Raw genomic sequence first — 16,626 nt, forward strand, 5'->3', positions numbered from 1 at the left:
TAAAACAATTTGCCTGTCCCATATTCTGACCCTCAGTTTTAGATTTTTTAAAAGTTGAATTACAAACATGCACCATTTTTTCATCAGCGTAGTTATGATGTTTATTTATAAATGCATAGTAGTCCATAAACCGTATATAAAGGTTTTTACGCCTGATTTGTGCATTTTCGTTATAGCACATTGCTTCCACTTCCGTGATACACTTTTCTGCATTTAAATCTTTTGTTTTCTCAAAAAAACCATGAACATGATAATATTCATGTATTAACTTTGATGTATATATTTACTTTTGTTAACAGCTGTGCTACATATTACAACTAGAAATGTTTAACGGAGATGAGATTTAAAACTGGAGATGCTTATGTGCATGGTACGTTGTTTTTGGCTGTAACGAATTGGGACAAGTATCTTTGTCAAGCTGTTAGCAGATTTTATTCTTGGTCTGATGTTCATTATCTTGCTGTAATGAATGCTTAACTATTTTTTTTATTTATTGACAGGAGCCTTCGATCTTTATAAGTGCTATGTCTTAAAGCAAGACTAGACCTGGTGCTTCTAAAAGAACTCTCTATTAAAGCGCCGAAGTGAACCACCGGTGGCTTCTTTAGTGCTCCCGTCAAATGACAGGGTGTCCGGACCATGATCTCACGCGGGTACTGATAGGGTGAGAGAGTGTTGCCTAGTCTCCGATGGCTGACTGCCTTGGTGCAAACACGGGAGTGAAGTGTGGCTGTCTGTGGCTCTCGGTCGTGGTTGCGGGCTTGCAGCTCGTGACAGCGACAATGGAGGGGAATGAGGTTTTTAACAGAAAGGAAAAAGCAGTCACCAAAGTGGGGAAGAAAAGGTGAAAGACTAAGATGAAGTCAAGTTTCAATACGGGCTAGTGCCCATGTGGAAGGACAATTCCCGTTAATCAGGCATATTCTATTGCTTCAGTAGTCTTGATTTCGTAAGGCATGAGCTTTCTAGCCAGCAAAATAAGTTTAATAATTGGTTCAAACGACAAAGCCAAACGGCGTACGCACGCCATTATACCTATATGTATGAGAGCCGGCCCTAATACATGTCTGGCTCAGGCCCGAGCCTGTACCGGCCCGCGGGGCGGGATAGGCCCGTGCAGTGAACCAGTGTACACCAAGGTAAGGAGGAGGGTAAGGGTGATTATGCAGTGACAAACCAAAACGCTCAAGCCTTATCCCTGTAGGGATTATATAGGAACTTCTCTCAATTGGGCACTCTCCCATTGTTGTTGCAGCCTTGCCAGAGCCAACATGTCCAAGACCATCGAAGTGACGTTCGAAGAGACGCAGCACAGAGACGATTTACCCCCGCGGGTTGTCTTGGTTCTTGACCTCTCACGCAGGATGAAAGTAAGTGATGTGACCTTTACGAAAAATACGCTTGAACAACCTGCCAGAATATACGACAACTGTGCTTAAACGTATAGCAACGTAAAAAGCATCTTCGGCTACTCTCAGCTCCTACGGGTTAGAGCTGAAAGACAACTCGGGAGAAAACGAAATTACATCATCTCTACGGAATGTATTATGGTGAAGTGAGTGAAGCTCCAGAAGTTTCTCGGAGAAACCGTGAATTCTCCAACAAATTGGCTCAACAAAACTCCGAGAATATCGCCGCTTCGCGCTCTCACATTCGGGGTCCACTTCACGTTGCCCATATTTTGCAGTAGCGTCCTTGGCGCGCATCGTCTCGGGATCCGCCCGGCACCACGCTAGCGAACCGACACGTATGGTGACGATGCAGGGGAATGAGAGATGACGGCCGCATCGGTGGAGCCCCGTGAAGCAACCAATCGGAAAGGAGCGGCACCTCCAACGCCATGTAGTGTCCGTTCACCCAACTGCCGTATTATACACGATGGATGGATGGATGTGGCTGTACTCTTTAGATCGGGCGGTAACTAGCGCCACCAAGCCGTAATACTTAATAAACCAAAAACAAGATTTACTATTTCTTTCATTTTCTTATTTTTATTATTTTCACTCGTGCCTCGACTTTAGCAACGAATCAGACAACCTCCGTCTAGTTAATTCTACTCGCTTAAAGTCTATTTTGCCCTCACTGTCCCTAAACCCCAGTGATTTGAAAAACTCGGCGCCACCATCCTGAACTATAGGGTGAAGCCCTTTACAGAACATTATCAAGTGTTCCGCAGTTTCTTCTTCCTCTCCACACGCACAGCATACCGTGTCTACCCCTTCGTATTAGGCCCGATATGTCTTGGTTCGCAACACTCCCGTCCTGGCCTCAAACAGTAGAGAACTACCCCGAGTTTTATCATAGATCCTTTCCTTGGCAATTTCCTCCTTAAAAGTTCGATAGATTTCTATTGCGGACTTCTTAATCATGCCGATTCTCCACATATCGGTCTCAGCTTCCTTCACCCTCTTCTTAACCGATAATTCTTTTTGGTTTGGCCACCTGCTGTTTTCCAAGTATTTACCAGCCAATTTTCTGGTTCGCTTCCGCCATCTTGTATCGACATTTTTCATGTACAAGTAGCTGAATAATACCTTCCTAGCCCAACGTTCCTCCCCCATTTCTCTCAATAGCTTCTCAAATTTTATCTTGCTGCTAGCTTCCCTGCCCTAAAATGCTGTCCATCCCATATCACCTTGTACTCGCTGAATTGGTGTATTCCCGTGAGCTCCTAAGGCAAGCCTACCCATGCCACGTTGCTTAATTTCTAATCTTGCTTGAACTTCTGATCTCATGCACAAGACCGCATTGCCAAACGTCAGACCAGGAACCACGACCCCTTTCCATATTCTTCTCAAAACATCATACCTATTGTAATTCCACAGTGCCCTGTTTTTCATTACCGCTGCATTCCTGTTACCTTTAGTCGACACGTATATTTCGTGTTCCCTTAGGTACTCGGCCCCATTGCTTATCCATACACCCAGATATTTGTATTTATCTGTTATCTCTATCGTTCCTCCTGTAATCTAAGCACACTACCTTGATTGCCATTAAGAATCATGACTACTGAATTTTCATTACTGAATCTGAAATCTAACCTATATCCCTCATTACCGCAGATCTCCACCAATCTCGGCAAATCTTCCTTGTTGTCGGCCATTAGCACTACATCATCTGCGTACATCAATGCTGGTAGTGCCTGTTCAATGAGTTTTCCTTGTTTGACGAAAGAGAGGTTGAAGCCCAGTTCACTTCCCTCTAATTTGGCCTCTAATCTTTGTAGGTACATCATGAATAATAAGGCTGACAGGGGACACCCCTGCCTAAGCCCCAGTTTTTTCTCTGTAGGCTTGGATACCTCTTTTTCCCACTTTATAATTACCTTGTTACCTTTATAGATATCCTTTAAAAGATTAGTGACTACATCTTCCATACCTAGTGTGTACAGTATTCCCCACAATTCCCCTCGAACCACGCTATCGTACGCTCCCTTGATATCCAAAATGCTAGCCACAGGGGCCTGTGCTCCTTTTCTGCTATTTCGATGCACTGCGTCAGTGAGAACATATTGTCTTCCAACCTCCTGTGTTTCTGAAACCCATTCTGCAGTTCCCCCAGCACCCCCTCATCCTCTGTCCATGCCTGCAGTCTTTCCTTTATAATCTGCATCGCCAGCCTGTAGACCACTGATGTCACTGTTATAGGATGGTAGTTGTTTATGTCAGCTTTGTCCCACTTTTCTTCATAGATCATGCTCACCCTGCTGGGTTTCCATCCATCAGGAATTTCTCCATCGAATATTATTATTTTGATCACATACTCTCTCAAAACCTGCTAGACTTCGGACCTAATGTCTTTATCAGCATAATTTTAATGCCATCTAGGCCTGTTGATGTACTACTATAAACCCTTTTCTCAGCCCTTTCCCACTCTTGTTGTGAAAATGGAGCAATTGTGCCACTTGATTCATCCTTGTCTACTGTGGTGCATAAAGCACTTCTTTGTTGAAATTTTTCTGTCACCCTTGTTCTTATATATTCAATAGCTTCGTCCCCTTCAGTCCTAGCACCTTGAGCTGTAGTTAAAAATCTCTGTTCTAGGCTCGTCTCATTTCTCAGGGAGTTTAGATGGTTCCAAAGTTTTGCAGCTGCCTTTCTATCTTTTTTATGTACTTCTGCCAGCCACTGGGCTCTCTTTCTTCTAATCTTTTCATTGATCAGAAGGGATGCATCCATTCTACAGCTTAGAAAGATTTCCCATTTTCTTTCAACATCATCTGTCGGTTCACCCCGCTGCTTAGCATGTCTGTGTTACCTAGAGGCTTCCTGACGTTTTGCTATGGCTCTCCTAACTTCCTCATCCCACCAACGTTTGAGTTTGTGGGTTCTTTTCCGGTGTGACTTGTCACGTGCCTTAGCAAGCTCTAGCTAAAACAGTCTAATTAGATTCGTGTATGTCCACACTGTTTTATTATTATCAGTGATTACTTTCTCAACTTGTTTAGTGGCTATTTCAATTTTCCTTTCTTCATAAAAATTTTCCTGTAGTTGCTCATCTTATCTCCTTCCCACTTTCACTGCTGTTCCAAAACTTAGCTTGATACGTTTGTGATCACTACCCAGACTTCTGGAGCCACCTTCATCTGCGTGCATTTCCCTGAGCTTATCATACATCCTATGTGACATCGGTGTGTAATCTATCGTCGACTGCAGCCTTCCTACCTCCAACGTTATTTGCCCTTCACACTTCTCGGTACTGCTGCAAATGATCAAATCAAGCCTTTCACATATATTCATGATCATTTTGCCTGTCATGTCGGTATACCCATCTATATCTTCTATATGTGCATTCATATCTCTTAGTATAATTATCTCGCACTCTCTTCCTAACTCCTGAATGTTCTTTGATATACACTCTACGATTGCCTGGTTTTCCTCTCTGGTCTTTGCTCCCATCCACAAGTACACGAAACCAAGGAGTGGCATTTGCCCTGCCACTTTTCATTTTAGCCATAAATGTTCCTTGCACTCCTGCTTGATCCTTTGCCAGTCTCTACTTTTATGAATGAAAGCCCCAATACCACCCCCCTTTCTGCTGCCTTCTGTTCTATTACAATATTCCCAAGCGTAGTCCACATTGTTAGGAGGTTGTTCCATGTCCCTGAGATGCGTTTTTACAAAACCGTATAAGATCGGCCTCTCCTCCCTTAGCTGTTCTTCTATCTCTTCCCACTTCAGCCTGTTCCTACCACCCTGCATGTTAATATACCCTATGTCTGAATTGGCTCGGCGCTCGTGGCTACGTCTATTTCTGCCCCGCAGTCTACGTGTCTTAGATATTGTTGCCTCTTTGGAATCGTTTCTGTCTGTACCACCTGTCAAAGAGTCTCCCTGGTTGTTTTCCTCGTTACTAGCTATCCTGCATCCCGAAGGGCCCGCTTGCCCCCAAAAAAAGCTACTGCGCGTCCTGCAAGTCGCCAACCCACCTCATGACCTAGCCGCCCATCGAAATGAATTCTGTCTCGTTGAAAACCACCCCACCTATGCACCTCTCTGTTTATTTCCACCACCTCAAAGCCTTTCTCTCGACTCATCCGTCATATCTCTTGGTTTGCGTTGACAACAGCTCTTTGCAGGTTGCTATCACGCACCGGTACCTCCGGTATCGTTCATATCACTACCTGTACCTGAGGAGAAGTGGCGCGCATGTCATCGACGCCTTTCGCCAATGTGGTTGCTAGTCCTGCTGTATCTTCATTTAAGACATCGTTCAAACCGCCTAAAATTATCACGAGGTTTCGTCTATCAGCTGTAGTTTTGAGTTTTGCACTCGCTTGCCTCATGACTGCTTCCAGCTTGCGTCCTGGAGACGCCCCTACTGCAACCCTCGTGTCACCACTTACCTTGTCTTTGATGGCTTCTGTGCACCGATTTAAATTCGAGTCCCCGCCGATTATCACATGCTGTGACTTTTCAGCTGCGGCGTCCTGCACCTGGGGGTTACTTGCACCTGTGACGCCGGCTGCTTTGTCCCCTCCCAGCCCCACCACTACTTCATTGAAGCTGGGCCTTGCGACAATTGAACTGGCTTCACCTGTTTTTTTTTTTTTCAAACTTGCTAGCTCTTTCTTCTTCGCCGTTCTGGTTGCCGGTTCCCTACAGTTCTCTCCGTAGGCCACTACTGTGTTCACCTTGGCTAGTGCTTCTTTGGCGGACCTCAGCCTTTCTCCCATTGCCCTTGTTTTCCCTTGCTCTGTCGCCAACGCAGTCTCGTACTCGGTGATTCTCTTCTGTAGGTCACTCTGGGTAACCATCATTTTCTCCATTTTTTCTTCGACCTCACATTGCCGACACTTCGCGTCATCCTCTTCTCCTTCCGCTTCTATACTTGGGTCCACTTTCAAACAAACCCCACATCCTAAACACTTCACAGTCTTTTTAACCATGTCTTTCCGACACCAATTGTCCCTGTGACTTGTCTCACTCGATAATTACAAAACTCGAGCCCTGCCCTACGAAAAAGAGAAAGTCTAGGCTCTACTACAAAAATTAGCGTGTTCAATGTACGTGCACCTCCCCCGCGGGGTGGCAAAAAAAACAACAAAAAAACAAAAAATCAAACACACACATACGCACAAACTAATAAATACCTGGTGTCTGACCCCCGAAAAAGCCGTACAATAAAATAAGTGCTACAGGCATTTTAACTGCTGCCCTGTAATTACAAATACAAGCTCAAAACATGCAAAACAGCTTATCTGCGCAGTCGATTGGGAGCGCTCAAAAACACGTCCATCCACCATGACAGTCCGAACCGAACACATCTCTAAGGGACAGTGCCATCTAGGAAACTAAACGAGAAATAGCAATGACGGCTGGATGGATGAATGGATTGATGTGGCTGCACCCTTTAGATCGGGTGGTGGCTAACGCCACCAAGCCATATTACTCAGTTAACCAACAACAAGATTTATCTTTTTTTAAATAGTGAAGTTGACGATTGGTACTTTGCAGTGCAGGGTTTAATTTTCACTCGTGCCTTGAGTTTGGCCACCAATCAAATAACCTCCTTCTAGTTAATTCTACCCGCTCAAAGTCTATTTTGCCCACCCTGTCCCTAAACCCCAGTGCTTTGAAAAACTCTGGGCCATCATCCTGGACTATAGGGTGAAGCCCTTTACAGACCATTATCAAGTATTCAGCAGTTTCCTCCTCCTCTCCACACGCACTGCATACCGTGTCTACCCCTTCATATTTGGCCCGATATGTCTTGGTTCGCAATACTCCCGTCCTGGCTTCAAACCGTAGAGAACTACCCCGAGTATTATCATAGATCCTCTCCTTGGCAATTTCCTGCTTAAAAACTTGATAGATCTCTAGCGCGGACATCTTAATCATGCCAAGTCTCCACATGCCAGTCTCCGTTTCCTTCAGCTTCTTCTTAACCGATAGTTCTTTTTGGTTTGCCCCCCTGCGGTTTTCTAAGTATTCACCCATCAATTTTCCGGTTCGCTTCCTCCATTTTGTATCTACATTCTTCATGGACAAGCAGCTGAAAACCTTCCTCCTAGCCCAACACTCCTCTTCCATTTCTCTCAATCGCTTCTCAAATTTTATCTTGCTGCTAGCTTCCCTGCTCTCAAATGATGTCCATCCCATATCACTTTGTACTCCCTGATTCGGTGTGTTGCCGTGAGCTCCCAAGGCAAGACAACCTATTCTACGCTGCTTAATATCTAACCTTGCTTGAACTTCTGATCTCATGCACAAGACTGCATTGCCGAACGTCAGACCAAAAACCATGATCCCTTTCGATATTCTTCTCACAACATCATATCTATTGTAATTCCACAGTGCTATTTTTCATCACTGCTGCATTCCTGTTACCTTTAGTCGTCACGTATATTTCAAGTTCCCTTAGGTACTCGATCCTATTGCTTATCCATACGCCCAGATATTGGCATTTATTTGTTATCTCTAGCGTGACCTCCTGTATTCTAAGCTCACTACCTTCATTATCATTAAAAATCATAACTGCTGATGATGATGGCACAAAATGCGTACAGCGCCATCTAGTAGATCGTCACCCAACTGCAGCTTGAATGCATCTCTATGGAAAAGCCATCTATTGCATGATAAGGGAGACGCAACTGGGTACGCCGGCGGGACGAGGGATTGCCCTAGATCATAAGGAGCTTTGCCCCTAAAAGAAAGTTATCCTGTAGATTGATGCATCACAAGAATGTTCTAGTAGGAAAAGCCACCATCATTAAACATGCCCGTATATGCACGAAACGGCCACGGCTTGACATCTTTATGTTTTCAATAATTTCTTGGTTTCCTTGGAGGTGCGCATGTGTACTGGTAACGGGTGTTCGATACGGAGGACTCTACACAACCGCAATTGGAAAGCCTGACAAAACTAGTGGTTTGTTCGCAGATTGGAAAAATGTAAGGCTTCTAGCTCCACAGATTCGTTGTACTACACAATCAATGCAAGCATCTGCGTCAGTCCTTTGCCAAGATTCTATGGTTCCGCGAAAGCGTTGAACTACGCATACTGATAGGTAGATTAGCAATGTTGGTTGTTTTCTTCGTCTAGGATGACGTTGTCTAAGTTTTCACGTGATAAAAAATTGACTGCGCTACAAGTGCCCAGTGATGCTGGAAGACGAAATTTTCTTGGAAGTCAACGAGCTGAAAACAACAGAGACTGTATGGTTATCAGGCTCCCTTATAAGACCACTGAAAAAAATGGAAACACGAGATACTTCATAGAAAAAAATTCAAATCATATCCCCCTACGGGCAACCATAGTGGGATCCGAAAACATCGCGGGGGAGGGGGGGGGGGGGGTGCGTCGTTCATCTCAGTCAAAAATCCGGCCCTGGTGAACCGTAAAACTCCGCTTGCCGACGACGCTTCTACCGTCGAGAAAGCGACAGTAAAGCAACACCTGAAAATCACTACGAAACCATGCACGAAGCCGCCGAGAGAGGCGACTTCGTCTCGTTGGAAATGTTCCTGACCACGTTTAACGTAAGAAGTGAGAGCGAATACATGAAGATTCTGAGAGCGGGCGTCACTCGACCATGCATGCTACAGAAGAGCACGACAGCCGTGAATGTCTTGAACCCACGGGGCGCAACGCCTGCTGTGATGTGTAATCTGCAACGTGTACGACCGTGGCGTAAAGAAGGGCGGTAGCACAGCGAACGCGCGCTTTATACTGCACCGCGACACTTGCTTCGTTTACCGGCGTACCAGAGAGAGAGAGGGGGGGACGAGTGAGCGAGGGTTATATTTTAGTGGCTCTATACTCCGTTTAATACATCAGGTGCAACGCTGGGGAAGCTTTGCGAGAAGTTCGGCCAGCAAAACGTATAACTTTGCGCGTGTCGTAGTCGCTCGCTTGCGATCTGATCACGGCCGGTTCACCCTGACGTTTATTTGTGCTCCCATTTGGCGCGACGACCCAACAGGAAAAAAGCGGGCCGAGCACAAAAGAACGCGGGTACCAAACGACCCTTTAGTGTTTTATCCCTCACTGACACTGGTGGCCAGTCCAGGTGGCCACCCATGTGACGTACCCAGAGTAGAGAGCCTAGTTGTGACGTCACGCGAACACTAAGTCGCACAAAAAAAAAACGGCGGTCCTGCGCGGAACTCGCAGCCCAGCCACATCAAGAGACAGAAGAGCGGCCTTTCGGAGATTTGTCTAAACACTCTTTGGGTAACTGCTACAAGCACACTGCTGGGCACCAACTACATCATAATTAATTAAACTTTTTGTGTAGTAGGTCAGCATTGAGTATGCTATCCTTTGTTATTCTTTGGATAAGCGTGGTATCCAATACGCACTTGTTAGAAATTTTGTAAAATTTTTTTATGCAGTGGCTGTCGACGATGAAGTATTATGCCTGAAGTGGGTATGCACCACTGTAAATAGGTGATCAAGAACAAGTTTTCTTATGGGTAGGCGCATTGGACGACCGACTCGTTACGCAATTCACATTTTGTGACGCCTGGCTGGTCCTGTGATGTTCTAAAACGCTTATTACTCACAATAAGAAGATTGCTTTCCCGACATCAAGCCTGCCTAAGGGCAGTTTAAAAACGAGGTCCGAGCACTGGCGCGGGGGCTCATTGGTAGAATACTGGGCTGAAACTCATCAGACCAAGGTGCTAACCCTATTGTGTCGTTGAAGTTTTTTTTTAATTTACTGAGTCTTTTTTTATTTTCAATATTGGTTATGCACACAGGCGGCGACGGACAACGACGGCACCGCACGTGACCCGGGTTCTGATGTCATAACAGCTTTCGCTGTATTAACAGATGTTCAACGGCGTTTTTGTCTATAAGGCACATAATACCTTCTATTACTTCTCGCAGTAGTAACAAAATAGAAATAAAATTACTTGAGGGTAAGAACATCGTACTACTTTTTGTTGCGAACGCATCGACTGCAAGAAGTCTCGCTAGCTTCCGCAACGTTGCACATGACGTGTGAAACAGAGTATAAGTGGCTTTAAAACGAAAAGTGCCGCTCCATAAGTATCTCTCTCGTAGGAGGTCAATGATTTACTGCGCCGCACCTATGGCGGAAAAACGCAAAGCGTAGGAGGAGAGCGCACACATCTGCATAGGGGAGAAGGTAGAAAGAGTGCACACCTGCGTAAAATGAGAGAGCTGTGTGTGCGTGGTATGGGTGCGGACGCCGCAGAATGGACACTGCTCCGAGCTTAAGATGCTCTGACGTAAAAAGAATCACAGCATATCCACGAATTGAATGGTGATGATAGGGTGAATCTCCGGAGGCACATCGGTAAACCATGAATCCTCCGTGCATTTCGCCCACTCGATCATCATGGAAGGACGTGACAAACACGGTATATACATAACGTGATGTTTATTATACGTGTATTGCCACGTTCTATTTCTCAAGTTTTGTTATCGCCCCAAAACACTACACAATTATTTCCTTGCGCAAACCGCGCCTGCAGTTTTCGAGAAGCTTCTGGACTTTAGCAGATCATTTCGATAAGATCACACCCACTCTGTGAACTGTACAGATTATTCTGGAACCTACGCCACCGCCAGCGATAACGCTAGAACATTCGATGGCAAGAGTATAAATGCCGACGCACTTCGACGCTTGTGGTAGTAGTTGATCGATGGCCGACGCTCTGTTCGCCGCTATCAGTCCAAGAATGCTACTGTAATCGGATTTTCCGTTTACCGGGCACAGGCTCACCCAAGTAAACAGTTAAATTCCAACACAAAGTCTCCTATCTTCGGCCACGTCACGATTATTAATCCATCTGGTGGAGGTGCTGCTTCTTTGATGTTCCGGACGTCCCCTTCAAGCCGCGACTCCAGCCCAAGCGGCAAAGAAGACACGGATGCCTACCCTGATCAGCAAACAAGCCGCCGGCAGAGGGGACTACAACCAGAGTACGGGCCCCTTCTGAAGCAGCCAGGCAGACCCGGATCCCGACATCAACTACTGCAACCATGACCGCCCCGTGCAGCCTGCACCACTCCTGCTCCGCGACAACCCAAAGAGCCGCCACCTTTCCTCGGTTCGCCACTGGAAGACCCGGAAAGCTGGATCGAAAGGTTTGACCACGTCGCCGCCTTCAATGAGTGGACAGATGATGACAAGCTCCGGCATGTGTATTTCGCCTTAGAAGATGCTTCTCGGACCTTGTTCGAGAATCAACAGCGAAGCCTTACAACGTGGGACGTCTTTCGCGCCAGGTTCCTCACCACTTTCGCAAGTGTGGTGCGCTAGGAGAAGGCCGCAGCTATTCTCGAAACCCGCATGCAGATGCCAAACAAAAACGTGGCGCTATTCACGGAAGACATGATAAAACTTTTCCGCCACGCTGGTTCCGACATGTCCGAGGAGAAAAAGGTCCGTCTGCTCATGCGAGAAGTAAAGCAGGAACTCTTCGCCGGGCTGATCAGAAACACGCCTAAGACGGTCGTCGAATTCATTTCAGAAGCATCTACGATACAGAAGACGCTCGAGATGCGCACGCGGCAATATAACCGTAGCTTCTCGTCTACAAGCTACGCCGGCATTCAAGGGCTTGGAACCTCTGACTTGCGTGAGACGATCCGAGCGATCGTGCAAGAAGAGCTGCGGAAATTACTACCTTCAGCGCAGCCTCACGTGGAATCCATCGCGAAGTTCGTAAGCCAGGAGATCCAGCAATCGCTGGGCGTTCCTCAGTCTCAAGAGCCTCAGCTGCAAGCCATGAGATATGCTGCTGCAGCAAGCCGCCACACCCCTCCTCCACGCGCACGCCAAAATGCTGCCCCATCGCACTTCCGTCGCCAGACGCCACCACCCCACCGACGTCCTACCGTTCGCCAGCGGCCCAGTGCAGTACGCCGAGGGAGACTGACGTCTGGCGCACCCCTGACAACCGCCCGCTCTGCCACCACTGCGGCGTGGCCGGACACACATGCTGCCGTTGCCAGAACCGACAGATGGGACTGCGTGGCTTCGCCGTCAATGCACCGCATCCACAGCCAGGAGAACGGCCACGTAACATCGCCGACTACCTGACAGGAACTCAATTGACACCACGAAGTCCTTCCCGTTCGCCGTCGCCTAGCCGCCGCATGTCGCCGCACCACCGGCAGTATTCTGGCCCAACGCGGGGCTGGTCTCCTAGCCCGTATCCGGGAAACTAAGGGCAGCAACCGATGGAGGGGCGGTTGCTGTGTGACGAACTACCGAAGATCCTTTTCCTCCGACGACGACGCGACGGAGCTTTCCGAACACAACGCCAACCTGGCAAAGCCCTGACGGTGACAGCTCACTTACCAAAAGTGGCCTGACGACGCAACATGGAAGCAGCGGAACAAGCCGACGCAGCCGTGACCCGACGCCACGTCCTAACTGTAACACGAGACGGCGAACTAGCGACCTCGATGTTATTATCGACGGCCACAGTGTGACCGCTCTCGTCGATACTGGAGCCGACTATTCCGTCATCAATGGGTTGTTCGCCACGAAGTTAAAAAAAGTTGGGACAGCTTGGGAAGGCCCTGAAATCCGCACAGCCGGAGGTCATCTCGTAACGCCTACAGGAATCTGCACAGCGAGAGTCACTATTAACGGCCGTATTTATCCTACAGACTTCGTAGTCCTACAGCGTTGCTCGAGAGATGTCATCCTTGGTATGGACTTCTTATGCCTCCATGGGGCTGTCATCAACCTAAGAACAAAGTCGATAACGTTATCCACAGAAGAAGCACTACCGCCGCGCACGCCGTCAGGAAACCATGCCTTGAATGTGCTGGAAGAACAAGTCACCATTCCGCCTCGCTCCAGCATCATTATTTCAGTCGGCGCTCCTAAATCACCTGACTTGGAAGGCATCGTTGAAGGCAGTCAGCATCTGTTGGTCACCCTAAATATTTGCTTCGCAAGAGGAATTGCAAAGCTGCGGGGAGGCAAAGCAACGGTTATGCTCACGAATTTTGAGCAATGAGTACAAACATGTGAACAAAGAAACAACGGTCGCATACATCGAAGAAATTGTGGACGCCACCAGTGCTTTCGCCCTCACCGATTATGCGGAACCTACTCAGAGGAACCAAGCCCCTCCCACAGCTTTCAACGTCAATCCCAGACTTCCGAAGCATAAGCAAGAACAGCTCAAGGCCCAGCTCCTGCAATACGAATATTGCATTTCATCGTCATTAAAAATTCGGCAGACCCAAATCATGAAACATCGCATCATAACCGAAGAAAATGCCAGACCACTCCGTCAGAGTCCGTACAGGGTTTCGACGCGAGAACGTGAAGCCATGAAGAGACAACTTGATGAAATGCTGCGGGATGACATCATCCAGCCGTCCAAAAGTCCATGGGTGTCCCTCGTGGTGTTAATGAAGAAAAAGGGTGGGACCCTACGTTTCTGCGTCGATTATTGCCGCCTGAACAAAATCACAAGAAAGAACGTGTATCCTCTCCCACGAATAGACGACGCACTTGATCGGCTCCATAGCGTCAAGTACTTTTCGTCAATGGACCTCAAGACTGGCCATTGGCAAATCGAAGTCGACGAAAGAGACCGAGAGAAGACGGCGTTTATAACACCGGACGGCCTCTTCGAGTTTAAGGTGATGCCCTTCGGTCTTTGCTCAGCGCCTGCAACGTTTCAACGCGTTATGGATACAGTACGGGCAGGATTTATTTATTTATTTATTAGAATACCAGTTAGAGTTTCGACGAGCAGCCTCGGTGCCTTGAAGCTGTACTTAAAGCCACCAAGACGTCCGGACTCACACTGAAGCCAGAAAAGTGCAGATTTGCGTACGAGGAGCTTTTGTTTCTGGGGCACGTTATTAGCAAGTCTGGAGTTCGTCCCGATCCACGGAAAACAGCTGCCATCGCCGACTTCCCGCCCCCCACTGACAAGAAGGCGGTGCGCCGATTTCTGGGTCTGTGCACCTATTATAGGCGGTTTGTGAAAAACATCGCCCGCATCGCCGATCCTCTCACTAACCTTACGAAGGCCGACGTGGAGTTCAAGTGGGAAACACCGCAGGAACACGCTTTCCAGGAGCCTAAACATCGCCTCCAGACGCCTCCGTTACTTGCCCATTTCGACGAATTCGCCGAGACAGATATACACACTGACGCAAGCAGCGTAGGTCTTGGCGCCGTTCTTGTGCAGAGGGCTGATGGACTTGAAAGGAATATTAGTTGCGCCAGCCGATCGCTATCCAAAGCAGAAGCCAATTATTCCACAACAGAAAAGGAGTTCCTCGCCATCATCTAAGCTACGTCGAAATTTCGCCCCTACCTCTACGGCAGGCCCTTCAAAGTTTTGAGCGACCACCACACCTGGTGTTGGCTAGCCACCTTGAAGGACCCTTCAGGTCGCCTCGCACGATGGAGTCTGAGACTTCAAGGATGTGACATTACCGTCGTTTACAAGTCCGGTAAGAAACACTCCGATGCCGACTGTCGACCAACCACCACCCGACAACCCGGATGACGACTACTTCTTGGGAACAATAACTACCGACGACTTCGCTGAACGACAGTGGGCCGACCCGGAACTTAATGCCCTAATAGATTACCTCGAAGGCAGGACCACCGAAGTCCCGAAGGTATTCAAGCGCGCACTTGCGTCGTTCTTCCTGCGAAACGGTCTTCTCCAAAAGAAAAACTTTTCACCGCTTCGAGCCAAGTACCTCCTTGTGGTGCCTTCAGCTCTGCGACCAGAACTCCTGCAGGCCCTGCACGACGATCCGACAGCAGGGCACCTCGGTGTTTCTCGCACGCTCGCGAGGATACAAGAAAGGTACTATTGACCACGTCTTACCACCGACGTCACTCGTTATGTGAGGACATGCCGGGACTGTAAGTGACGCAAGACACCACCGACAAGACCAGCAGGACTTTTGCAGCCAATTGAACCACCTCGCCGACCTTTCCAGCAGATTGGTATGGACCTACTGGGGCCGTTCCCGACGTCAGCTTTGGAAACAAATGGATCGTGGTAGCTACCGACTACCTCACCCGCTACGCCGAGACAAAAGCCCTGCCAAAAGGCAGTGCATCCGAGGTAGCTAAGTTCTTCATCGAAAATATTGTCCTACGTCACGGCGCCCCGGAGGTCCTTATCACCGACAGAGGAACGGCATTTACTGCCGACATAACTCAAGCGATCTTGGCATACAGCCGCACAAACCACCGCCGGACGACAGCGTACCACCCACAGACCAACGGTCTCACCGAGCGGCTAAACAAGACAATCGCCGACATGCTGTCAATGTACGTCGATGTCGAACACAAGACGTGGGACGCCATTCTTCCGTACGTGACCTTCGCATACAACACGGCGGTGCAGGAGACGACGCAGATATCTCCATACAAATTGGTCTACGGAAGGAGCCCGGCAACTACGCTCCATGCCATGTTACCCAACGTCACCAACGAAGGAAACCTCGATGTGAGTGAGTACCTTCAACGCGCCGAAGAAGCCCGACAACTCGCGCGTCTCCGTATCAAGAATCAACAGACGACTGACAGCCGCCGTTACAATCTTCGACGACGCTTCGTGGAATACCAGCAAGGTGAACGTGTTTGGGTGTGGACGCCGATACGCCGACAGTGAAGTGAAACGCTTCTGTGACGGTACCTCTGACCGTACAGGGTGGTTCGACGTCTCGGCCCACTTGATTACGAGGTTGTTGCCGACGGCATCACGAACTCTCAACGACGCCGATCGCCACCTGAAGTCGTTCATGTCGCGCGCCTCAAGCCGTTTCATGCGCGTTAACAAACTGAGACAGTGTTTTTTTGTATTAATAATGTATCCTAATTTATTTATTGTACTTTCTTGCATTATTATTGTACCTTCATCTTAGTTAAAGCATCGGGACGATACCTTTTTCAGAGAAGGGCAATGCCACGTTCTATTTCTCAAGTTTTTTTATCGCCCCAAAACACTACACAATTTCTTCTCAGCGCAAACCGCGCCTGCAGTTTTCGAGAAGCTTCCGGACTTTAGTAGATCATTTCGATAAGATCACGCCCACTCTTCGAACTGTACAGATTAGTCTGGAACCTACGCCACCACCAGCGATAACGCTAGAACATTCGATGGCAAGAGTATAAATGCCGACGCACTTCGACGCTTTTGGTAGTAG

General features: G+C 47.9%; 1 protein-coding gene across 3 annotated transcripts in view; it reads left to right on the forward strand.

Moving 5' to 3' along the window:
* Positions 1-16,626, forward strand: part of LOC142771528 (calcium-activated chloride channel regulator 4-like) — a 54,799-nt gene that overhangs the window by 6,986 nt on the left and 31,187 nt on the right. For all 3 annotated transcript variants that reach the window (XM_075873116.1, XM_075873114.1, XM_075873115.1), the window contains exon 3: positions 1,256-1,370. In XM_075873116.1, coding sequence (XP_075729231.1) covers positions 1,256-1,370 — 115 coding nt within the window. The remainder of the gene's footprint in view (positions 1-1,255; positions 1,371-16,626) is intronic.

Source organism: Rhipicephalus microplus, chromosome 9 (assembly GCF_043290135.1).
Source record: "Rhipicephalus microplus isolate Deutch F79 chromosome 9, USDA_Rmic, whole genome shotgun sequence".
NCBI classification, from domain to species: domain Eukaryota; kingdom Metazoa; phylum Arthropoda; class Arachnida; order Ixodida; family Ixodidae; genus Rhipicephalus; species Rhipicephalus microplus.